At 44.5% G+C, this 26,381-nt stretch overlaps 1 protein-coding gene across 1 annotated transcript in view; it reads right to left on the bottom strand.

The window, feature by feature from the left end:
* Window positions 1–839: 839 nt before the first annotated feature.
* PTPN14 (protein tyrosine phosphatase non-receptor type 14) overlaps window positions 840–26,381 on the bottom strand; it is a 190,389-nt gene continuing 164,847 nt past the window's right edge. Inside the window, exons 15-19 of the mRNA XM_032771245.2 lie at window positions 24,371–24,589; window positions 14,820–14,948; window positions 13,333–13,567; window positions 11,424–11,587; window positions 840–7,652 (exon numbers count right to left, since the gene is read on the bottom strand). Of these exons, the coding sequence (XP_032627136.1) occupies window positions 7,524–7,652; window positions 11,424–11,587; window positions 13,333–13,567; window positions 14,820–14,948; window positions 24,371–24,589 (876 nt within the window). The 3' untranslated portion in view covers window positions 840–7,523. The remainder of the gene's footprint in view (window positions 7,653–11,423; window positions 11,588–13,332; window positions 13,568–14,819; window positions 14,949–24,370; window positions 24,590–26,381) is intronic.

Here is a 26,381-nt window from a genome sequence, read left to right as displayed (position 1 = left end):
ATTTTGTAGCAGCACCTCACCTACCCATTCTGGCTTTAGGCTAGGTGCTGACTCAGTTTCCCCTCAGTTCCAGGGCCGATTACCTGCCTTCATTCTCCACCCTGTGTAAGCAGGCTTGTTTTCTCCAGTCCAGGAAGGGACTAATCACACCAAGTTTTTCAAGTCCTTTCTGAAAGTCTACATGACAAAATTAAGTCTGTGTAAGTTAATTGGCTTACAACCACCGCTGTAATTAAATTACTTTTGCATATCTGTACTACACTCCTTGTGTCGGTGGTGCATGTCCTCACCAGGAGCACTTGCACGGATTTAACTGTTGATGTAAGCAATATAGCATCTGCAGGTACATCAACCTAAGTGCTACATTGAGACTACGTCGACCTAAGAGGTGGAGTTAAGTCAATAGGAGCTACATTTTAGTGTAGATGCTTAAAGTTAGATCAATGTAAGCTGCCTTAATTGACAGAAAAATCCACAAAGTGACACACACAATGCAGGCTGACACTCTGCCTCTCCTCTCTGCTGTTCTTGACTCTGAGCATGAGAAGATTAGACTAATCCAGTGTGACCTCTTCCAGGGACTGCTACAGTACCTCTCTTTGATAGCGCTTTCTCACCATAACTGGAATGATGTTGACAACCACTACCAATGTTTATAATCCTATCCCAAGCAGCAGTGTCAGGGAAGGAAGAAGAATAGAAAATTCTATGAAGTCCACTAAGGCCTTTGGTGTGCCAACCTAACAAACATTGGAGGGGCTCAAATACTGCAGTGAAGGGTGCAAGTTTAAAACCTTAAGCTAGACAGGAAGAAAAACAAGTGAATTTCTTTAGGAGGAAAAAAGTTTATTGCATACTATGAATACAAAGGATAAACAATCTTTTACAAAAAAAGCTTAGTGAGTCATCAGTCTCACATCTGAAAAGGCATATAGGAAACTATTTACACAAGGCAGTGAAAGATGTAAAAAAAGTTATTGCTGTCATCTAATGCTGAATAGTTCTTTTTATAAAGAGAAGAGAAACAGTGCAAAAATACTGTCAAAAGTAATCAGTTTTATACACAAGATAAAACCGATAAGCATAAGCTTATGTACTGATATGAATAATATACATTAAAATATAAAATAGCATGCATAGTTTTTTTAAGGACTTTCAATAGTATAAAATGAGTATGCCGTTCCTCTTGAATTAAAAGGGCTGTGGGTGTGGAACTTGACCTCAATTGTCTACAAAACGTATACATACTATGAGGCTGAGAAATTGTTAAACCATTGTCTTGGACTTAACTGTAATGTACAGAGTTACAGAACAAATACAAAAGCAAGCATTGAAATACTGAAGTAAAATAGAGCATCCAGTGATGTAAAACTGATTTAACATGTAACATATGTCCCACAATTATACATGTGTAAACTTTTTTCCTTTGAAAAATATCAACAGTAAGATATTTTACTAGTGGGGAAAATGTCTTCTATAAGGAGCAACCTCAACAGGCCAATTATCCCAGTTTTGTTGATTTGTTTTAAAAAATAGCAGCAAGAGAATGGAGCTTTGCAAGAAAAACTGCAGCGATTAAATTCTAATCAATTCCTCTGTTTCACTCAGGCACCAGTCCTCCTGAGCTGATTAGGACTCTTACCTGTATAAGGAGTGCTGAACTGAGGCCCTAGATAGGTGAATACTGACATTAAAATAAATTGCTAATTTTAAAGAGTTTATTTGCTTTTTAGAAATGTTAGTTTTATTTCCCCTATTTCGAAATGATGCTGGGATTGTTCAATTAGGGCTGCTGGTATATTGCTAAATTTCTCTTTGCTGCCAACGTGCACAGTCCTGCATTTCTTGTGCCTGTAAAGCACACAATGAGAGTTGCATATGCATCAGATGCAGAAAAGCTATCCTTTGTATACAATGAAATACTGATCAACTGACAAATGCATGGATAGACTGGGGAATTTCATAGTGGTTTCAGGTACAGCATGTTATGGTTTTATTTGCTGGAAGAACTGGATGAATATAAATACTTATATTTTTGACACACACATTGTCTGGTAAATACCAGTTGACATTAAAACAAAAGTTAAACAAAACTTCCTAAAAGAATTTACCCTAAAGCCTCCAGCTTCTAAGTCCAAAATGTTTTTAATTCTACAAATACTGATACTTGGAGCTGTGACAACAGATAAATAAGCCACAGCTAATGGGGCAGAAGTGTCCTTCAATGAATTTGGTTTAAATGTCTGGACTGCATTACTAATGTGAGCAGGTGATATTAGTGAAAGAATAACCACAGCCTGCTATCCTTTCAATCCAAAACAAATCAAACAACATCTGACCACTGTTAATGTGAGTGAAGTGAATGTATTCATACCACCTACAATACAAAGTTACATCAGGTTTAGTATGAAAGCCTCAAGACTATATTTCACTAACTCTGAAACCCCATCCAGTGCTTAGGGACCTCGCCAGTGCCCAAGGGGATGTAACTCAATTTCCAGCCCACTAGAGAGTATTGTATCAGACTGTGAAACTGGGTATTCCTGCATGCAGAGTCTCACCCTGCCCTGCCCTATTTGTGCCTGGTCACATTCCCATTTCCCATTTATATGCATGGCAAAATGGCCCCAAATTCTGCAGCCGGTAACTTCAAATCATCAGAGGAAACCCTCATGTTCAGGGTTCCTGCAGAGACAGCACCCAGCTGCTGGCATAGCATGTTGTGGTATGTCAGTTGAGGCAGCCAGGGACAGAGCAGATGAGCTTCAGGCACGGGGCAGAGCTCCATCCCCTCTGCGCCACAAAGTGTGGTGGAATGCAAATTTCAGAACTCCGTAAGTTCTGATCAAACTATTTATAGTGAATTCTAAATTTAGCAAAGCCATTTTTCCCATCCCTGACCTATATATAGTTGAGAGCATGAACTCTACCCATGAGCTGGGGACTTGGGTACTATGGAATTTGGGGTCCATGTTAACTATTAGCAGTTCAACATGTTTAATATTAAACCACAAAAGTTATGGCTGTTAAACAGTAACATTTTATCTAGAAAAAAATGAATGCAGACTTATTGATCTACTTAAAATTCCCTTTTATGAAGTAGATGAAGGAGCATAAGACATCAACAGGGATATAACATGGGTGAGTGTGTCAGACAGAAACTGGCAAGAGTTGGAAGAAGTCTATTTGGAGTTAGTTTTCAGAACTGCTTCAAATAGCTGTGCAATTCAATTTGTGGGAGTTGGTGCTTTAAAAGTGGTTTCTTGCAAACTACCCATTGCCCATGCTTTGATGTGAATACAGCATGAAAACCACAAATATAACTAGAGTTTTCATTCTCCTTTTCCTTTTAAAAGACCCAGATGCTAAAACTGTGGAAGAGAAATGAAAAGATATTGTTCCTTTAAGTCCCATCCTTTCATTTCTATTGTAACGAATGAAACTGGATAGAAAATGCTTATTCCTGTCCTTCCCTTAAGGTGAAGAAAACACGTTCCAAAGAACCTGTGATAAAGCTGCAGTCCTTCAGCATCAGACGATTGTTTTTCTTCTGCACTATGGAGTAATTCACTTCTCTCAACTGTAAAACCCCGGGATGATGAAGTTACAGTTACAAATGGGACTAGAGAGGAAACTCTGGAGACATACACCATCTCAGTTCATCTCAGATGCTAGCTGATCTAGTCAAGATAAAATCTAGCAGGTAAAATACACTGAAGTCAGAGAAAAGGAAAAGTCTAAAATTATCAAGCTTTCAATGAAAGGGAAAGAGTGAGTCACTTTGGATTCCAGCTACCATTTTAGTAGCCGACTGAAAGTGGTTGTTATGGGACCATCTATCAGGCTCATTAATAGGCACCTATTGCTAATGTTGAAAGGCTTTTGATGCCGTTTTGTAATTAATTTTATTTTTTTAAGAAACCTATAATGTGCTTTTGCACTACAAAGAGCCATGTAATGACAATGGTGCTGAATTTTCTTCCTTTTTAACATAGCTATTTATGCTTTCTCATAACTCTTTTTCCTGTGCTTGCAGAAGATCCAAAGTAGAAGTAGTCATATACATTTCAGCCAAGATACCTGACTAATATGACCTAGGAACAAATTATTTTCCCTTCTGATTTTCTACTTTTCAAATCCAAATGCAGCAATGGAACTTGACAGCGCTGAGCTCAAACTTAATTCATCATCAGGAAATTATTCAAAAAGCTATAACGAGATAACTAATTTAATACACTTCGCTTCAAGGTTTATTCCTTGGCCTGATTCCCAGATATAAAGCATCTCTGTGCAATTACCATACAGATGCCACTGAAAAGACTTTAAATGGTTGCTGCTAATTTAACAAGAGAGATGTTGGCACTGGCAGAAGGCATTAGAGGAAAACTAAAGATGACTGAAGAAGCAGCTGATTCTTAAACATAATATCAAGATAGTTTAACTAGGTCTATATTTTTTTTCCTAACCATCCTTTGGTGGCTTGAAACTGAAACCTCTCTTTTCTTTTCTCACCATTATGCCTTCACCCTAGTATGTTACTGTAAATGCCAAGCTACCAGCATAGACAACATCTGTAAGGCACTCAGACCCAGAGCCTCAAAGGTATTTATTTAGGTGCCTAATGCGAGTTAAGTATCTAAAATACCTTTGAGGATCTGGTCTGAGTGTCCTCAACTCCCAACTGAAGTTGAGAGCACTCAGAACCTTGTAGGAGTGAGCCTTTAACCATTTGTTTAAAAGCATTACCTGGCCTTTGCAAACAGCTTTAATCAGAACAAACAGAAGAGCTTACATTTGGCTGCCAAAGTCCGGAAGACAAGTTATGGAAAAGCAGCAGCTAGGGGTGACCATACTGAGTGCAATGTTTCCCCCTAATTCTGGCTCTCCAATAAAGCTGACACACTGCAGGCTCTGCTTGCTGGACTACACTGGGTGTTTCCAGATTAGGGGTTAGGAAGCATGGCTCTAAACCCACCTACAGTCACTAGGTACCCATCCAGTTTAGATTGTTTCTAGAGTAAGATAGGTGGAAGCTATCTAATGGGTCATGGCTAGCCAGGAGAAAGCAAATAAAACACAGATGACAGCAGTAAATTGTGTCATTTGGGGGGAGGGGGAAATTTGGCCCTGATTTATACATTGTACAAGCTCAGTCAGGTAATAGCAACGGCCTGAGCAGACTTTTTAAAGTTAAGCTTCCTTTTTTCTGCTCAAGACTAACAGAAAATCGCCCCATCAAAAGAACTGCCAAGTGACTATACCAGACTCAAAATGCTCTTCCATCCATTTCTTTCACAAGTGTTGTAATAGAGCGTCGCTAGCATACATTCAAAGCAAACCCTTGACTGAAACCACATTTATGCCTGGATTCTTTAACGTTTTCTGGTATTTCAAGCAAAGCCTGCTTGGGCCTTACAGGATGATGTACACAAGTGGACTCCTGCCCCTGGTTTCTGGGAGTTGCCATGGGGGTGCATCATGAACTCTGCAGGGCTGTCAAGTCATATGGGGCTAAAACTGAGAGCTGATGAAAGCAAATGCAGTTCCACTGAGCTCAGTACATTACACTGGATTTGAATTTGACCCATTGTACCAAGTTTTCTAAGATCTGGTGGCTTTGGTTTTTCACGAGTCAGTGCCACCCAGCTATACTTTTAATTACGTTTTTTTTTAAAACAAGTGCAGCAGCTATCACTTTTGGACAAAGTGATCCACAGTGAACACGTGGCTTCAGTGAAATAAATTAATGACCTAGAAGAGGGAACTTGCACAAAGGATGTGGAACAGTCAGCCAGTATCAAGGGAAGGTGGAGGGAAAAGAGGAAAGTGATGGCCTGCATGGTTAAGGTCCTGGCCTGGGATTTAGAGCCACGAATGGAACCCACGTCTCCTGCCACAGACTTCATGTATGACCTCGGGTAAGTCACTTAAAGTAGCTGTACCTCGCCTCACCACTTGTATAATGGGGATAACAACATCTCCTTTCTCTCCCCATTTGTCTGTCTTGTCTATTCAGATTGTAAATTCTTCGGGGCAGGGATTCTCTCTCCCTATGTGATGTAGGAGACTGGGACCTTCAGTGGCTACTGCAATATAAAAGGAGAGAAAGGACACAAAGAGACCTGGGATAAAAATGGTAACCTGAGTGGGCAAATGGCCTCTGCAATTTAATGCAGGGGGCTGGGTGGGGGAATAAAAGTTAAGAAATAAAGCTTCCCAGTGCCAGAAGGGCTGGGGTGTGATATGGTCAAACTGCGAGACATTGACTGGGAAAGAATCTGAGGGCAGGAGCAGTCTGTAAGCTAAAAACTTCAGCTCACTATTTTGGCAGCAGCCAGGGTAGTAAACAGAACACAGGGATACAGGTCAGAGAGCACAGATCACTATGGCACTGTACGAAGGGCTAGAAAGTAAACCATCTAAGTGACTGAGAATGATTTGTGCGGAAAACAAAACTCTCCCATTGGAGATGAGATGTCTAGACCTTAATGACATTCCTTGCCTGAATAAGGTGAGTGGGATTTGGCCTTGTGACAACAATGAAAGGGTTAGTCATTTGTGAGAACATAATGTCTGACTTCTATTTTCTGGGCTGCAGCTGGCTGACTTTTTCTATTGCTCAACCCAAAGCCCACTAAGGTTGATGGAAAGACTTCCACTGACTACAATGTGGTTGGGTTCAGGGCCCTAGCAAGAATATTACAGCTCTTTATCTAGGAAGGGATCAAAGGCTGGTGGATATTAACAAAGGTGTAATATGCCTTCTTGTCAAATGCTAAGCTGCAATGGTAATTCTTGCCAAATTTTGAACATCTGAGGTCTCTGTACACCTGATTATAGTGGTGTTGGAACAATTTTTGTAGTGGGGGTGCTGAGAACCATTGAACAAAACTGTAAACGCTGTATATGATGGAAACCACTTCAAGCCAAGAGGTACTGCCACACACCCAGCTTTCCTGCCTGAAATACCCTACTGCTTACTTTGTAATGCTTCCATCCATTCATGGATGCATGTTTTGGGTTCTCTGCATTGTATCTTCTCTATCTTTATCATCAGATTCAGCTCATTACAGAGTCCTAACTGGCTTTTAGCAGGTCTTGTTTTCATGGTGAAAGCCACAACATTGGCTCTAAAATGTTCTTACTGGAAAAATGCCATTCCCTGAAGACCTGTTCGTTTCATGAACCATATAACAGAATACAGGTCAACAGAACATCCCTGGAGCGGATCACCTTCCCTATGGACATTTGGCAACGCAGATCAGTTATGTCAATTCAAACCTCACCACATGTTTTACAAGTTCAAGAAATTCAGAAGTTATTCCATGAAAAATAAATTACCTTGTACAAAATAATTTGTGGTACTCTCTACGGAAGAACAAGGACTCCTTACTTTTGAGGCAACTTGAGCACGTGCAATATTTGCACACCATGATAATAGACACATTGTCAAAGGAATGTGTCTGTCTTGCCAATAAGGTTCAGTCCAATCCACAATACTGCGTCTGGGATCTCTAAGGAGATTAAATGAGTCTAGAGTTTTGTAGGAACTGGATGAGCACACGATAGACAAATTTGTACTGAGCGATGGTCTGAATCATGAACATTCTCTGCTCCCGTAGGTGTCTCAGCATCACCGGAACATCCACTTTCTGGAAAGTGAAGGTGACAAAAATGTGAGGCCGTTAATCAAACCCAGTATCACCAGAACCCTCCTTTGACTAAGCGTAAGGAAAGAACAAAGATAACTCATTTATAGTTTTGGCCTTACCTTCCACATTATAACAAGGAATATACATAGATATTATACACACTATGAAAGGATACCAACATTCCAATCCTGCTTCCACTGAAGTCAGTTGTAATTTTAACATTTACTTCAATGGGTTTAACACTGAACACCTGGTACCACTGATTGAGTGTGTAGTGAAAGGTTATTGAGGAAACTGAGCAATTTCTTAAAATCCTACGCTTCTTGTTAAATATAGCCACACTCAGCTTGTCCAAAATTAACCAGTTGTGTCATGTTACCTGACAAGTCATATACTGGGAAAATGGAGAATTTCAATAATCAAAATTTAATTTCTTGAGTCAGCTCCCCTCTGCCATCCACTGTGCATGCAGGCATGGTAGCCATTTGCACTGTGGTTCATGGTCAGTTATACTTATAGAGGAAGTACATTAAGGTTCTACAAATCACGGGAAGCAACCAAGAGTCCAAACAACATTGGGTCCCTGGCCAAACAGAAGGATTGACAAATATATCATGAGAGTATGATCCAGTTATTACTCCCTCTTTTCAGGCCACTCAGTTCCTTGCCAAAAAAGAGGAAAGTCACTGGCAATGTCCACAAGACCCAGAAACTCGACACTTGACAGAGAAGCTCTGACCTTCTTTAATTATCAAAGCCAGGACATAAACCAGATTGCGTGAAACACAGAGAGGCTTGCAAGATGAAGCATTAGAATTCACTGGAAAATATATGAAGTATTAGCATTTCATTGCCTGCACTGAGACAGCAAAAGAAGAAAAAACAACATGGGTAACTTGTTAGAACAGGTATGTGAGGAGGAGTTCAAAAACCATTGAGCTATAGCACTCAAAACTACCAAGGCCCAAATTGAGGGACCAAAATACTATTCATGCAGGAAACTTAAAGCACTGAGAAATTCATTCATTTGGTGTAAATATTTTTTCCCATAACCTCAGGTTCATTATTTCTGATGTAAACTATTTTCATTAACAAAGGGGGAAAGGGGGCACTCAAATTTGGGTGGAATGTGGATGATTTTGGAAATAAAACTAGCAAGAACCCTCAAGAAGACAACAGCCAAGAGGGTTGCATTACTATGGACCCTGTTCCAGGTCCCTGGAACAACAGCTGTGTCTTGTTTCTTACATGCCGAAAGAGGAAAACTCATGACTCTCTACAGCAATGCTACACTATACTTTTCATTCCAGAAGCACAAGTTGGAACAAACTAAAAATCTTTTGGCTGAAGTCAGCAGCATTATGAGAATGAGGTCAGGGCAAAGGGACAGGGATATAATTGGTTCCACCTTTAGCCACCAGAGGCTTTCTGTGTTAGGAAACTAGTGTGGTTTCCATGTATTATGGGAATTGTTTCTAGTAAGTGTTTCACTTTCTCATATACATTTCTGTGTATTTATGTAAAACGACTGAGGCCCCTAGTTTTAATTAAATAAGCCCAAACTGACATGATCACCAATGTTCCCTCTAAATGTTGTGTGTGTTTGTTTTGTACTGAGCAGGTTACAAATTCCACTGGACGGTATATTTTTGTCCTTAGGCAAGCTTACACTTGAAGTGGGGGATGTGTATGGGAGGTTTGTGCGGGTGTGTGGAGGGGGGCTGTGCGTGTGGTGAGAGGTGTGCAAAGAGGGCATTGTGTGCACGCATGGGTGCACGTTGAGTATACTGCAGAGTCCAGTCAGGCCCCTCACCTAAGCTCCTGCACAAGGGGCACCCCAGAGCTGCCACCGCCTCCTCCCAGCCAGTGTGTCCCTGAGATCAGAGGCACTTCCACTCCCACACCAGCACGCCTGCACAAGTTCTGTCATGGGTGAGGCGGGGCAAACAGAACAGGTTCTTAAAGGACTACACCACATCCCTCCTGGAGCCACCACAGAGAAGATGAGAGCGGCAGTGCCTGACCTGCACCATATATACAAGACTGCTGCACAGCTGTGCAGTTCACAGGGAACACCATTGATCACAGCTTTAAAAGTGGAGCTATCTTTATGCCATTCCACAAATGAGCTGTTACAGGAGACGGGATGACAGTTTGGGTTAGATGTATTCCTGGAGGTTTCATCACATGACAATCCTGGAGGGTTGGCAACCCTAGCTGGATAGTAGTTACAGATGGCACATAAGTACCAAGAAGGGTAGAAATTGTGGTGAGGATTTTCATTTTAGTTTCAAATCTGTGTAGATGAGAGCATAAGCTCCTGTTTTGAGTTTACACTGCTAAACCACAGAATGCCTCAGCATGGAATGTGATGGTTAGAAAAGCGGTTAGGTCATGTTGAGCCAAGCCATGTCAGAACTTGCCTGAACAATGACAAGACCAAAAAACAAAAGGGAGGGGGGCAGCAAACCAGTTTGGGCCTGCACAACCCAAGTTCCAGTCTCAGCATTTTGACAGTTTATTGATTTTTACTGGGCCAGTACGATCTGGTGATCAGTCACTTTCTGTGTCATCACCACATGGGTCAGGCTTTGATTCATCTCAGAGCTATTTTGTGTGTGTGTAACACTAAGCCCATTGCCCATATCTAACGTCTATATTTATAGTCAGCCTTACAAGGATGTACAACAGGCCAGCTCCGACTTATCTCAGGAGAGCTTAGTTAACCACTCTATTCAGGAATGGGGGATCTTTGGATTCAAAGCCCACCACAGTGTTTCTGTCAACAAGAGATTAATAATGCTTTGTAAAGGTGATATTTAGTAAGATACAGAATTAAAAACATTACTGGCTTTGCCTTCCACACTACAAACATCTTTCTCACATAAGGTGCACTGTGGCAAGGATCACTGGTTCACGTTAGAGTGCCAGGTCAGTGCTAGATTCAGGTATACTGGGATCTGACTATGCTGATTGCTATCGTACAGGTCTGAGCAAACTAGGGCCTGCAGGCTGGATCCAGCACAAGGGATTAAACTCTTCCAGCAGCTCACTCGATGAAGGAAGCCCTTCATTTCAATAGCTGTTTTCCTGAGGTTGGCATTGTACACCAACATCATATTTTTCTTCAGGACGTAGTGTTTTTGCTGCACTGTTCCCCAATGACAAAGAACACAGCAGAACAACAAGTAGTTACACACTGTAACTTTTATGTTGTTGATAGTCTAACAGAGTGCCAGCCTGTGTAATAGGTCTCATAATACTGGCTGTGGCCCATCAACCTTTTTTTCCTGTTATTTTTGAGTTGTAGCTGAGCTTTGTTCCAGTCTAGAAGCCAAAGACAGTAAATGTGAGGGAGGGAGGGAGGACGCTAAAGACAGAAGCTAGAGAACTAAATCAATAGTGCAAAGCAGTTTGGAAGCCAGCACACTTTTCCAGCGGCTCTCAGTCTGCTCTTTTACACAGTTCTGTCTCCAGATTGATTAATTAAGACAGGTACCGACCCATCTTAATTTAGATTGTAAACTCTTTGGAGCAAGTATCCTATCTCAGCAGTGCTCTATTAAAATAATAAAAATAAAAACAAACAATACCTACAAAATAGTCAAGGTACATATGGCAGCTAGTGACAAATCTCTGCTCACTGTCTGGGTACACTAATGCAATGAGATGGATGATATTTTATGACTAGCTTCTCCAGACACAAATGTAGTAAATTACTCAATGGACCAGCTAAGGGAAAAGCAATTATTAAGGGGGAAGTTTACTTACTTCATTATGTTCCAAGCAGCCAATCATCAGTTCTGTTAGGATAACCACCCCTGTCCTCCCTACACCTGCACTGCAGTGAACCACGATTGGTGGGTTGCAATTGTTGCTGGCATCCAACACGCTGTTGGTATGGCGACGTACCGACTGTATCTCCTCCAAATAGGCTGTAAGATAAAATGCAAAATTATGCTGTAAAATCCTATACGGCTTCACATAAAAGTTGAAAAATTGATGAGAAAGTCAGTTTTCTTTTTAAGTGACAATAATTTACAGTTCCTACAAGACACTAATTATTTGGCCACTGTACTGAACAGCACTGAATCCAGCAAGTACCAGCTGTGTGTCAATTATTACTTGAGAGTTTGGTCCCTTAAATTAAATAGTTCTTTTTAAAAAATTCAGTTCTGTTTTCCCCTCTGCAAATCCCCAGCTCCCCAAAGCAGATGATTCTAGACCTTACTTACAGCAATTCCTGCTATTAACAGGCTGGGATCAAAAACAACAGCTAAGTCCCCTTGAAACCACCGCCTGCCAGAGCCAGTAGCGGATGGGAAGTGAGCATCCATCTGCCCTTTTCTTTCCTTCCCTTGTAGAATGAGTGAGAATGTCAACCATGTCTCTACTTTTTTGTTTGTTTCTCAGCAGGTATTAGGACTTTTTTTTGTACACAGTTCTCTGTGGCTTTCCTGTAATCACTACTGTAAAGTGTAAGGATCTCTGAGAGTCCTTTCATCTAGCTCTAATGCTCTCCAAAACAGTGGCTTTTTCCTTCTTAAAGTATAAACATTTCAGATAGCCCAGTGGCTCAGCTGGCTGGGTAAACACAATGCAAACCAGGACACTCAGGTTCTGACCTGGGTATGGGTCTTTCCCAAGGTTATTCCAGCAGGAATTGTATGAACCACAGAAATGAAGTCTCTGGGCCTAATTCACCATTATAGTGCACCCTGTGCAGTCCTTCCCACCTGTGCAATCAAAATCAGAAAGGTGGCATTTTACACCTACTTTGCACAAGTGGAAGTGATTTCATTAGGTGTACAGCAGTGGAGAATCATGACCTCCATGGCCAGCAGTATCTATGAACAGCTAGGTTTCAATTTTTACAACTTCCCAATTGCTGCGGTTGAATGTTGGAAGACTGTACTTTTAAAAATACATAAATAAATTAAAAACTTGGAAATACAATGAGAAATAGAGTAGGCCAACTTAAAGTGATGGGTGAAAACTTCACTACTAACCCATAATACCCTGAGTCACTTCCTTGGCAAAGCTGAAAATTCTATTTGCATATTCTTCCCTCCAGTTGTAAAGTTAAATAAAAGGGGTGTGCATTCCTTAAGGTCATTACGGTAGCATTACTATTACTGGCGTATTACGCATTTATTAGTAATAAAGTAGTAAGGAACAATACTGAATTAATAAGAGTCAGTACAATGGTTGAGAATTTTGCCTCTCACCCAAACTTCCCACACTTTAACTATGTACAGTCTGATAATTAAAACACCTCCTGGGCAGGTAGGGAGTTAAGATTACTGAAGACAGTCCCTAGCATGGGAGGAAAGGGGAAATATGAGGGTGTGTGTGTGCAGACAGAGTGCCTGCCATGAGGGAAGGAATGGGGGGCTCTGGAATGAGAAGGCATGCAAACCCTGAGATGGGGTGAAGGGGGAAAGGAGCACACAAAGCCACTGGCAGTGGGGAGAAGGGGGGAAGTCACAGGGAGCCCCTGAAATACAGGGGGATAGGAGGATGGCACACAAGGAGCTTTTGGGCTGGAAAGGGGGGAAGCCAGGAGCCCGTAGCATGTGCATTGAGTTTGGCCAACAGAAGCTACAAAGTGTGCAATGCTCCCTTGGGTCTTAAAAATGTTCATTGGCCATAAAAGTGTGCATTAATTAACGAAACTTACATAAAAAGCCTTGGACTTCTTCTGGACAACCATGATCAGGCCAGTCAGTATATTGCAAGTGCCACACTGTCCTTTCCTGCCCAGACAAAAGATGCTTGACCTTCAGCCCTGTAGTAGCATAGCATCCAGAATCCGTGCGGAATTTAGTTGTCACCTTAAACTTCCCATAAGTGGCTGAGCTGTGCTTAGAACCCAGTTTAGGCCAGTAGCGATGACTCTTGCTTCTTCCTCCTTCCTGAACCGCAAAAAAACAAAATTAAAATGATTCTTCTTGTAGTGGCATGAGTATAATTCTCACAAACAGAACCACTTGTGCAGCTAAACTCAGTACTCCTTTTTATGTTCTCTCGTAAGAGAAGAACAAGGGGTGTCCCAAGAAACTGAATGGCATTAAATGAATGGAACCTCAGTGCCAGAAAAAAAATATCATTTAGTCCAAGGGTTGAGAAGGCTCAAGGCTTGAACATTTATATGGATAATGAGAACATCCACAGTTACATTAAAGCAGGTCCACTGACAGGGTGGACAAAGGGGGCAATTGCCCAGGGGCTCGGATGATTTAAAAGTCACACAGGCAGGCTACAGGGCTCCTAGGCACGTGCGACTGCTGTGGGCCCCGTGCTGCGGGCCAGCACAACTGGCCACAGTGGTCAGTCCCGGAAGTGACGGATTCGGAATTGCTGTCAGCGGGTCTGCATTAAAGAGACTTCCAAAAAAAAAAAAAAATCTAAGGGAAACACTCTCATCGTTCAGGGCATACGTCAACTTCTGACTGCAACAGGTGAGGAAGAAACTTGCCCATAGGCAGGTGATTTCATAACTATCCATGAAGAGGATTTATCTCTCTAACCTCCGCCAATCTGGTACTGGTTCACGTCAGAGATGTGAAAGTAGACTAGACAGAACACTGGACTAATGTGGTATTTTAATTCCTATGTTCTGATAAGGCAGCAGGGTTCAAAGCTGTATGTAGTGTTAGTTAGCAACGTGTGCCAGTTTTTATAACATAGCACACAGTTCTTGGATTCCAATAAAAATAACTATTTTGCTTGGCATAGGAATAAAAAAGGGGTTTTTTTTAAATGGACACTTCTCCAGGAACAACAGCTTCTGGTCTCTTTTCAGCGATAAGAATGACGGAATGCAGAACTGGCCTTGGATGTGTTGGGAATAAATGTCATTTTAACCAAGAGCAGTTCAAGGTTCTCATTCCAATGGAAACATTTTTGCTTTGTTTGGCAAACCAAAGTCTTACAACTGAACTGAAGCTTGGTGGTGGTGGTTTTTTATTTTAGTAAATGAGAAGCTAAATACTAGAGCGCTATAAAAGACAAGGTCACAGCAGATTATCTCCAGAAAAGTGTTCAAGGGGAATAAAAGGAGAAAATAAAAGGGCTGCTAAAGAAAAACATTATTGGAATGGGAAGCAGCGACAAGGGTAGAGCTGCTCACATTCAGAACAAATTGTTCTACATAATTTTACATACCTCTTCAGCTGTGACCATGGCTATAACATTCACCCCCTGTTCCCACACCATCTGCCAGAAGTCATGGCATGTGTGTGGCAAAGGTCCTTGTGTGGCTATATAGTGCCATTCCTCCCCACCTACAGTAACCTAGGAGTCAGAAAAAAAATACAGTTAATGGCACACTTTTCTGCAGTGCGATTCAAGAAAAGGCGCTCCGACCAACCATCACAGCGGTAAGGAGGAACTGAGAGGACGTAGGGTTGGTAATGCCTCATATACCAATACATGAGCGTGGCACTCCGAGGGCACTATAGCTGACCCTACAGATACTGCTAAGGCAAAAACCTCTGATGACTGTGCATGTGGGTGCGCACACACCTAGAATGGAATAGACATGAGCAAGCCCTCGAAGAGGAATACTTCTTCATGTTTTGCAGAAAATTAAGACCATGCAGTGCATAAAATGGAAAAAGGAAAATCTTTGCTTAAGGACCTGATTCAAAGCCCACTGAAATCACTAAGGATATGTCTACACTGCTGCTGAGAGTGAGCCTCAGATGAGTTGAGTGCCTGAGCTGCAGCCTGAAAGCAATGTCCACACTTTTATTTTAGCACATTAGCTGGAGCGGCTCTAGTTCAAAACTGTCTACCTGGGATGGGAGGCTCACTCCCAGCTACAGTGTAGACTTAACCCTAGAAAGACTTCTGTTGACTCCTATGGGCTTTGCATCAGGCCCTCAGTGATTGTGCTGAAAGAAAGTCTGGGCACTAGGCAGATTCTACATGTATTTCGAAAGACTGCACAGCTGCAGATAACATACAGTTTTGTAAGCACCATTTTGCATCAGGAAAGCCAGAGGCTGATCAGTCCTCTGATGTCACTAGATTTGATCATGCTTAATTATTTTATAATGGACAAACATTATTTCTAAAAAGTAGTCCTGTTCTGTCACTTTCAAAGTTGCAGTTGAGCCTTGTCCCAGATCATCCAGTTATGCCCACACATTGCATATAACACATTACTCTGATATGCCAGCAGCCAGCTAGCAATGAAATACAGATAGAATGTCAGAATTTGCTTTGAATTTCTCTTCCTCTACTAATTTATGTTTTCAGTTCAGTGGTTGCAATCTATCAATAGATATGGCACATTTAACAGTTTTTCCAAGAGTAAATTATGGAAATCCTTTTCCAATACATATAATTGACTTAACAAATCTTGCAAAAATACTTTTGGTGTGTTTGCACTGCAGCATATAAATAGGTAATTAAAAAGAATATTTGAAACAAGATTTACATGCTCTATACTTTGCAATAACTAAAATGTACTGTTAGATCACCTTGAAAATTCCCATTTAAAACATATTATTTGTAATCCTCCTATGAAGTAAATCTTCTAAAATACTTAGATAATTTAAAATTTACTTGTTGGTATGTGTAAAAATCTGCCATTTTAACACTATCACCTACTAAATTTCACTTTTTTTTCATATCCAAACTATTTTTCAATTCTACAGGTAAAAAACCCCAAGAACATTTAAAGTCACTAAACCTAATTTTTTTTTAAAATTACTTTTAGCAGCTTAAAAAAAACCAGGTGAACCCATTATGACATATTATTATATATATATTTTTTGTGTCTCAGACTGGGGCTTCTAATTCCAAGTTTCAGCCCAGAGCAACTTTTTATTGAAAAAGTTATAAATCCTAGAGAAAAAGATTTATATTAAGTGCTGATACAACAATAGATATCAAGGTTCTGGCAGCCAATGCTATAAAGAACAATCAAGAATGCTGACAAAACTAAGGCCTGGTCTACACTACGCGTTTATACCGATTTTAGCAGCGTTAAACCGATTTAATGCTGCACCTGTCCGCACAACGAGGCCCTTTATATCGATATAAAGGGCTCTTTAAACTGGTTTCTGTACTCCTCCCTGATGATGGGAGTAGCGCTGAAATCGGTATTACCATATTGGATTAGGGTTAGCGTGACCGCAAATTGACGGTATTGGCCTCCGGGCGGTATCCCACAGTGCACCACTGTGACTGCTCTGGACAGCAATCTGAACTCAGATGCCCTGGCCAGGTAGACAGGAAAAGCCCCGCTAACTTTTGAATTGCATTTCCTGTTTTCCCAGCATGGAGCTCTGATCAGCACGGGTAGCGATGCAGTCCCAAATCCAAAAAGAGCTCCAGCATGGATTGTACGGGAAATACTGGATCTGATTGTTGTATGGGGAGAAAAATCTGTTCTATCAGAGCTCTGTTACAGAAGACGAAATGCCAAAGCATTTGAAAAAAATTTCCAGGCTATGATACAGAGTTCACAGCACAGTGCTATGTGACGAGCATAACGGAAAGCCAAAGAATCAAATGGACGCTCATGGAGGAAGGGAGGAGGTACTGAGGACTCCAGCTATCCCACAGTCCCCGCAGTCTCCGAAAAGCATTTGCATTCTTGCTGCTCCATGCCTGTAGGATCAACACATTGTCCGGAGGTTCAGGGTATAGCGTTCAATCTACTCCCCCCCCCCCGTGAAAGAAAAAGGAAAAAAAAATCATTTCTTGACTTTTTTCAATGTCACCGTATGTCTGCTGCATGCTGCTGGTAGACATGGTGCTGGGGCAAGAACAGCAGCATCTCTTCCCCTCCCTTCCCCGGTGGCAGACAGTACAGTGCAGTAGGACTGGTAGCTGTCCTCGCATCAGCCTGTGAGTGCTCTTGGCTGCCTCAGGTGAGGTCGGCGGGCGCTGGTAAAATAGGAATGACTCCCGGTTATTCCAGCAGATGTGACAAAACGGCTGGTAACCGTCCTCACATAGCAACTGGGGCTGAACTCCATCAGCCCCCCCCCCTTTCATGTCTAAGAAAAATCTGTACTGCCTGACTATCATAGCAGCGGGATGCCTGCGTCCTCTCCCCATCCACCGTTTAATGTCCTCCTGGACTATCATAGCAGCTGGAGGGTGCCCGCTCATTTATCTCACAAAAAAGTCAGTGTTCTTATCCTGCATCTTTATTACTTCATCACACAATGGGGACCCTGCAACAGAGCCAGAGGGGGAGGAGGAAGCAACGGGTGGTGGTTGCAGGGACACCCCAATATATGACATGCAGCTCAATCTTTCTGTGATCTGACATTGAGCGCGTCTCTCTGATACACTGGCTCTAGTACCTTGCCCCATATTCTAGGCAGGACTGACTATTTTTAGATACAACATAAGGAGGAATGACCTGGGGGTCATTCCCATTTTGTCTTTGCGCCCCGGCCGACTCAGCGAAGGTCAGCCCAGGACACCATGACAGACGAGAACGTACAGAACGACTGATAACCATCCCTCATCGCCAATTTACAGTGCACAGCAGACTGTACAGAATGACTGTAACGTCACTGCTACCTGCAAAGGTAAATGAATGCTCTTGTAGCGCTGCAGTACCGCCTCTGTCAGCGGCATCCAACACATATGGGACAGTGACAAAAGGCAAAACAGGCTCCATGGTGCCATGCTATGGTCATCTGACAGTGCAATCCAGGAAAAAGGCGCAAAATGATTGTTCTGCCGTTGCTTTCACGAGAAGGAATGATGACGACATTTACCCAGAATCACCGCGACACTGGTTTTGCACTATCTGCTGGATCTCAACCCGGAATCCAATGGGTGGGGGAGACTGCGGGAACTATGATAGCTACGGATAGCTACCCACAGGGCAACGCTCCAGAATCAAACGTTAGCTCGTACATGCGCGCACTACTGAATTATGTGCTTTGTGTGCGCTGTGCATTCGACTTTATACAATCTGTTTTACAAAACCGGTTTATGTAAATCAAAATAATCCTTAGTGCAGATTACCCTCAGTATGTACATGCTGAGATGCATGTCTTTGTTAAATCAGGGTCGGCAACCTTTCGAAGTGTGTTGCCGAGTCTTCATTTATTCTCTCTAATTTAAGTTTCGCGTGCGGTCTACATTTTAATGTTTTTTAAAGGTCTCTCTCTACAGTCTATATATTATATAACTAAACATTGTACTGTAAAATAACAAGGTTTCAAAATGTTAAGAGGCTTCATTTAAAATTAAATTAAATGTTGATCTTACCCACCGGCCTCAGCCCGCTGCTGGTCTGGGTCTGTTCGCCTAGCCGACAGTGGCTGAGTGGGGCTGCGGCACCCCAGCTGGAAGGGTCTGGCTGCCAGAACCCAGACCGGCAGCGCTGTGTGGCCTGGTGGTCGGGACCAGACTGGCAGCGGGCTGAGCGGCTCAGCCATCCATCAGGGTTCATATGCCGGCTCCTGCAGCCAGGATTCTGGCTGCCGACCCGCTCAGCCAGTGCCAGTCTGGGATCCCGGCCCTGCCCACATACAGTGGTGCTACCTTCTCCCTGTTCTGGCCATTCTCTTCCTCTCTGCACTGAGCTGAGGGTAGGAGTGACTGAGCACAGGGCTGGGGGTGAAGGTCTGGCCAGGAGCTAAAATGGGAGGGGCTCAGGGTTGGGCAGGAGTTTGGTTGGGGCACTTACCTGGCAGCTCCATTTGGTGTGAGGGTGCAGGTGGAAATGTGCAGGGGTGCAGGAGCTCCCATTTGTGCTCGGGTGGTGGATGTGGGGGTGCATGGATGTGGGGGTGGGACGTGGGGGTGCAGGTGTCAGGGTAGGGGAGCTGGGTATGTGTGCTGGTGCCAGAGTCAGAGCTGGGGTCATGGGTGGGGGGTGAAGGAGTCAACAGAGGGCTGGGTGGTACAGGGCTCAGGGCAGGGGCCTGGGGTGTAGGGCTCAGGGCAGAGGACTGGTGTGTTTGTGTGGGGTGGTCAGGGCTCAGGGCAGAAGGCTGGGTGACTGCCCCCCCCCCGAACCTCCAACCCCCCACCCGCTCCTTGTCCCGACTCCCCCTCCTGGGACCCCACCCCCATCTAAGCCTCCCTGTCCCTTGTTCCCTGATTGCTCCCCTAGGACCCTACTCCCTACCTGTCCCCTGACTGCCCCAACCCTTATCCACACCCCGGCAACCAGACAGACCCCCTGGACTCTCATGTCCCATCCAACCGCTCCCTGCCCCTGACAGAACCCCCCCAGAACTCTGGATCCATACAACCCCGCCCCGCTCCCTGCTTGCCCAACCCGTCTCCACACCCCTGCCTCCTGACAGCCTCCCCAGAACTCCTGACTCATCCAACCCCCGCAGCTCCTTGTCTCCTGACCACCTCCTCTAGAGACCCCCCCACCCTAACTGCCCCCCCGACCCTCCTTGCTCCCTGTTCCCTGACTGCCCTGACCCCTATCCACCCCCCACCCCCTAACAGACCCCGGGACTCCCATGCCCTATCCACCCCTGTCCTGCTCCCTGACTGCCCCCTCCAGAGACTCCTGCCCCTAATCACCCTCCCAGGATCCCACCCACCCTGCTGCCTGTCCCTTGACTGCCTCCACCCCTTACCCAACCCCTCCCCAGGCCCCGGACCCCTTACCATGAGACTCCCCGCTCATCCGGAGCCCTGCCTCCATGAGCACGCGCGCGCAGCCCAGCCCTGCCCCTCAGAGAGCTGCGTGCGTGGCGGCAGGGCTCCGGATAAGCGGGGAGCGTCTCCCTCTCCACGGACGCAAACGCTGCCCTACGGGATCGCGCAGCCCCGGCCCCCTGAGCGCTGTGCGCGTGGCGGCAGGGCTCCAGGGGAAGGCGAAGGAGGGGCCAGTGGCTTGCTGCGCTCGGCCAGACATCCGGCCAGGGAGCGCAGACCCTGCAGCTTGTCGCGTCGGCAGGATTTTTAATAGCACGCGGAGTCCCAGCAGGCAGTCACATGCCATTAAAAAACAGCTCGCGTGCCATCTTTGGCACGCATGCCATAGGTTGCCGACCCCTGGTATGAGTTTTAGGAAAGGAATGTCAGTTTAGTTCGTACTGCTGCAACTGCACTAAACTTAGATGTTTGGCTTTTGCACTTAGATGCCACAATAATTACAACTGTATTTAAATAATTGTTTTCAATATACCAGGAAAGGTCTTTTTCCCCCTTAAATCTAGCTCGTTTTGTTTCCTATTCAGTCATATACACCACTCTTTTGTATGTATAGTAACTACAATCTGTGGGCCAAATCAAGATAATTGATTAACAGTACTTAAAAGCAATTGAAATTTCAGATACTCGACATCTGGCCCTGTATTTGTATATGTAGCTGTATTCAATATATGATTTTTTTTTCATTTTATTGCATTTTTGTGTAATATGGACCCAATCCAAAGTCCACTGAATCAATGGGAATCTTTTTCATAATCTTTGGATTATGCTCTATGTCAGAGATGAGCAAACTATGGCCCGTGGGCCATATCTGGCCAGTGGGACCCTCCTGCCCAGCCCCTGAGCTCCTGGCCCAGGAGGCTAGCCCCTGGCCCTTCCCATGCAGTTCTCCCTCCCCCGCAATGCTCTGGGTGGTGGGCTGTGGGCTCTGGGGCAGCACAGCTGCAGACCCGCGGCCTGGCCCAGTGCTCTGTGCTGCGCGTTGACGTGGCTGATGCCAACTGGGAGGGATGGCTGCCTGTCCTGGTGCTCTGGGCAGTGCCACTGTAGCGCTGCCAGCCACCGGTGCTCCAGGCAGTGCGGTAAGGGGGCAGGGAGCCGGGGGGGCTGGATAGAGAACAGGGAAGTTCAGGGTGGTGGTTAGAGGGCGGGGGTGTGGACAAGGGTCAGGGCAGTCAGAGGGCGGGGAACATGGGGGCAGTCACGAAGGGGTGGGTGGGGTTGGATGGGGTGGCAGAGGCAGGGATTCCAGGGGCAGTCAGGGGACAGGGAGAAGGGGTGGTTGGATGAGGCAGGGGTCCCGGGGGGCCATCAGGAATGAGAGGAGGGGCTGGATGGGGCAGCGGGAGGCAGTCAGAGGCAGGGATTCCAGGGGCAGTCAGGGGACAGGGAGAAGGGGTGGTTGGATGAGGCAGGGGTCCCGGGGGGCCATCAGGAATGAGAGGAGGGGCTGGATGGGGCAGCGGGAGGCAGTCAGAGGCAGGGATTCCAGGGGCGGTCAGGGAGAAAGGGTGGTTGAATGGGGCAGAGGTCCTGGGGGGCAGTCAAGAATGAGAGGAGAGGTTGGATGGGGTGGTGGTGGGGCAGTCAGGGGCAGGGGGTCGTCAGGGGACAGGGAGCGAGATGGGTGGGGTGGATGAGGCAGGAATCCCAGGGGGACTCTCCGGGGACAGGGAGGCCATCAGGGGGAGAGAAGCAGGGGGTGGGTCAGATAGGGGGCACTGGCCGGGCCACGCCTGTCTGTTTGGGGAGGTACAGCATCCCCTAACCGGCCCTCCATACAATTTCTGAAACCCAATGTGCATGACCCTCAGGCCAAGAAGTTTGCCTGCCCCTGCTCTATATGCAGCAAAAAGCAAGAGGTTTTTTTTAAAAAAAAAATCCATAACTTAAATTATGATTTGTGTCTCTGTATTCGGACTGTGCTTAACATCTTGACAGGATAGGCCAGTGTTAAGAAAGCAGAGAAGGGCTAACAACCCACAGGGACGGCAGGCTTAGTGGTGGTGGGGTCATGATCCTCCAGGCATGGATCTTATCAAAATGATATAGGAGCTGTCTGTGTCTTCTGGTTCAAATATCCAGCCTCCTGGCATCTGATAGCATAGAACCATAAATAGTCTGGAGGGAGAGTGATGCCTGGAATGTTTACTGCATTCTAATGCCCTGACTGCAGGTTATTAAGGAGTGAGTACTGGGCTGCAAGCACACACTTTATGCTACGGAGGTAAATTTCACAGATACAATTTCACCTTCTAAGCAAAAAGATCATCCGCTTGGCTTTTGTAATAGCCACTTGGAGTTCAAGGAGAAAATACTGGCAATAGCCAGAGTGTCAGATACTAAAACACAAGTGCATGTTCCTGCATACTCTCTAGATCTCAAATGGGTGTGTGTCCAATAGTGACACAAAAAATGAAACGTGGACACTTAAAACTGGCTGGGGAAAATTCTTTTTCTGGCTGATACCACCTTATGGGCACAATTTATATTGTTAGGAATTTTTTTCTCCCACAAATTAGATGAAAAAAAAATGATTCAATAATCCATCGTTCTAGCAATGGCAGATGATGCCAAAAACCAGCATCTGCTACCCACTAGGACTCTGGTGGGAAAGTGATAACTTGACAGGATCCTGGTTTAGAAGGGTGTTCTGAATCAACAGGATTTAATATTGTAAATCATGACTAAGATTAGCTATTCTCTTTGGACTTAAAGGCCTTTCTTCCACCAAGATGTAAATGAACATAATGTTTTATTTATTATTCTAATTTGATTTTTTTTTTTCATTTTGTTTTTGACAATGGGAAAAGGCAGCCCTATTATGCCACATGGCAGCCTGGCATGAACTGTTTACCACTACTTCTCTCAGGATAGAGTGATAATCACTAAGGGGCCTTGAAAAGCTTTTATTGGAAACAGAGAAGATAAAAATGAATTTGCAGCCACCATGAGACAGCTTACTGCTGAAAATGACTATATAGCAGGCTTACAAGCAGCATAGAGGGTCAGACTGTATTTAAACCATTCACACACCACAATGAATTTCTGAACAATAACATAACTTCATTTTACAAAACTCCCATTTGAAACAAGACAATATGAACGCCCACATGACCAGTCTAAATGAAAGAACCATTATTTTAGGGGTCTGATTTATTAGACCACTTGAGTGCGGAATAAGCTCAAAAGACAAACATGCATTTAACACCCTTACATTTTAAAAATCAAGCCCCGTAAGTTTTAAAACTAAGATAGAAGCTTTGGGGCCAGACCTCCTACTGATCCAGTGCATTCCCCTTTTCCCTGCAGGTTTCCATTTAAAGTTTCCCCTGGTGGAAACACTGCCTATCCTCCTTCCCTGGGAGGAAATTCCCGCTGGCCCAGCTGCTCCTGCAGGGTCAAGGTGATGGAAATTGTATTGGTCTGAACTAATATGGGTAGAGCTAGCCCATTAGTTAAATTTAAGATATGGTGGGTGTCCTTTTTAGCTTAATGCAAGCATTCAGCCGCTAGTCTATGCAGCATTGCAACAGATAAGGAAATTTCTCTACGATGATTTCTAGGTCCCAGAAATGTAATAAATACATCAATTCATGATTGTTCACTGAGCCTTGAAATTAGGAACGTGATGTAATGTCCAGGGCCAGCTCCAGGGTTTTTGCCGCCCCAAGCGGCAAAAGGAAAAAAAAGGCGCAATCACGATCAGCAGCAGCTCCACCGCGCCGCTTTCTTCTTTGGCGGCAATTCAGCGGCAGGTCCTTCCCTCCGAGAGGGACCGACGGACCCGCCGCCGAAAAGCCCAATGTGCCACCCCTTCCCCTGGGCCGCCCCAAACACCTGCTTGCTGAGCTGGTGCCTGGGACCGGCCCTGGTAGTGACATTGTCATCCAAGGTAAAACAACCTGCCCATTTTTAAAAGAAGCCTAGGTAGATGTGAGTAAATGACTTTTTGCAAGTTCCCTAATGTTAGAAAACAATGGCCACACCTGTAACAACATACTCACTTCCCTAATGTTTCTTTATATGCCATGTGATGCTTCAAAAGCCTTTACCTTTATGTGCGAGGCATTGATGTAGCCTGTATTATTTTCTTTGGTTGGTACCAGCTCTACTCTGTTCTCCTCATAAGGAATGACTTCCCTGATGCGGTTGCGCTCAGCATTTTCAAGCAATGCTGCAGTGGTGAAGATCCCATCTGCCTTTTTCTTTGGAATCTGCTCATATTCAGTGAATACCATCCCCTCTTCCAACTTCCTCTTCAAGATTTTGCACTGTGATTTAACAGAAGGAAAGGAAATCTCTCATCAATTAATTTTTTGAGACAGAATGATTGCGGAAGTATCACAGGGCAGTATTTAATCTCAATACAGAATGAATCATCAAACAAACTAGAATGTTCTCGTCTTTTTGCTTGGAGCTATACTGCTTACTGTACAAAGTTTTATGTTGTCTGAGAATGCATAACTCTGTCTGCTTCCGTGTAGTTTAATCAGCAGAGAATTTTATGTTTCTAGCACATTCTCTTTCTATAGCTACAGATTCTGGTGCTAGATAAAGCAAAACCCTTCTAGTTACAATCCTGATTCCATAAATGGACTTATCTAAGTACATTTTTGAAAAAAATTCTCTTTAAAAATAGTCACTCTTTCGTTACAATGAATTTAGGTCCATATTTTCAAAATATGGCCTTAATTTGTACACTGCCATTTCTGTGCACATAAAAAAAAGACAGTTACCTTTTTCCATAACTGATGTTCCTCGAGATGTGTTGCTCATGTCCCTTCAACTTGGGAGTGCATGCTCACCACATGCATTGGTGCCAGAAGTTTTTCCCTCAGCAGTACCCATAGGGGACCGGCTCTGGCGCCCCTTGGAGTGGTGTGTGTATGCTGTGGCATATAGGACACTGCCAGCTCCCTACACCCTCAGTTCCTTCTTGCCAGAAACTCTGACAGTGGGGAAGGAGGACGGGTTATGGAATGGACACGACCAACACATCTCGGAGAACACCAGTTATGGAAAAGGTAACTGTCTTTTCTTCTTCAAGTGCTTGCTCATGTCCATTCATCTTATGTGACTCCCAGCAGTACCCCTGGAGGCAGGTAAGGAGTTCATGGACATGTAGATTATAATACAGCTCTGATTAACCCAGTGTCATCTCTGGCCTGCTGCATGATGGCATAGTTGGCCATAAATGCATATACCGAGGACCACGTCGCAGCTTTACAGATGTCTTTGATCAGAACATGTGCCAGGAAGGCCGTCGAGGATGCCTGCGCTCTAGTCGAGTGGGCTCTGACGATTGGCTGTGGAGGGTCTCCTGCTAACTTGTAGTGGGTTCGAATGCAAGAGGTGATCCAGTTAAAAATCCTTTGTGTGGACACAGGGAGGCCCTTCATCCTATCAGCTGTAGAGATGAAAAGCTGAGTCAACTTGCAGAAAAGTTTTGTCCAATCTAGGTAGAAAGCCAGAGCTCTTCTTACATCCAAAGTGTGAAGGCGCCTCTCTTCACTAGTCTTATGGGGCTTAGGGCAGAAGACAGGAAGAAAGATGTCCTGGCTCATGTGGAAAGTGGACACCACCTTGGGAAGGAAAGCTGGGTGGGGGTGGGGCTGGAACTGGGGGTCGCATCTAGAGCCTGGCGTGGTGCACCATATATATGCACATGCTGCCATGTGACCTAGCATGCGCCGGCAAACCCTGGCCATGGTCAAGGGAAATATGGAGACTTCCGCGATAAGGTCTATCAGTGCCCTGAATCTTTCCAGTGCACAGGTCGAGTCAAACACCACTCTGATGAACTCTATCTTCTGTACTGAAACTAATGTGGATTTTTTGTCGTTTACAAACAGGCCAAGGGGACGACACGTGGCTAGCAGCACTGCAACATTCCCTTGGTCCTTGAGTTGCCCTTGACAAGCCAGTTATTGAGGTGTGGGTAGATCTGGACAACCCGACGTCTGAAGTAAGCCGCCACCACTGACGTGCACTTGGTAAATACCTGCAGCGCCATCACTAGGCCAAAAGGAAAGACCGCAAACTGATAGTGGTTGGGACCTACTG

This window comes from Chelonoidis abingdonii, chromosome 3 (assembly GCF_003597395.2).
Source record: "Chelonoidis abingdonii isolate Lonesome George chromosome 3, CheloAbing_2.0, whole genome shotgun sequence".
Classification (NCBI taxonomy): domain Eukaryota; kingdom Metazoa; phylum Chordata; order Testudines; family Testudinidae; genus Chelonoidis; species Chelonoidis abingdonii.
The sequence above is the reverse complement of the archived record's forward strand: the minus strand, read 5'-3'. Positions and strand labels throughout refer to the sequence as shown.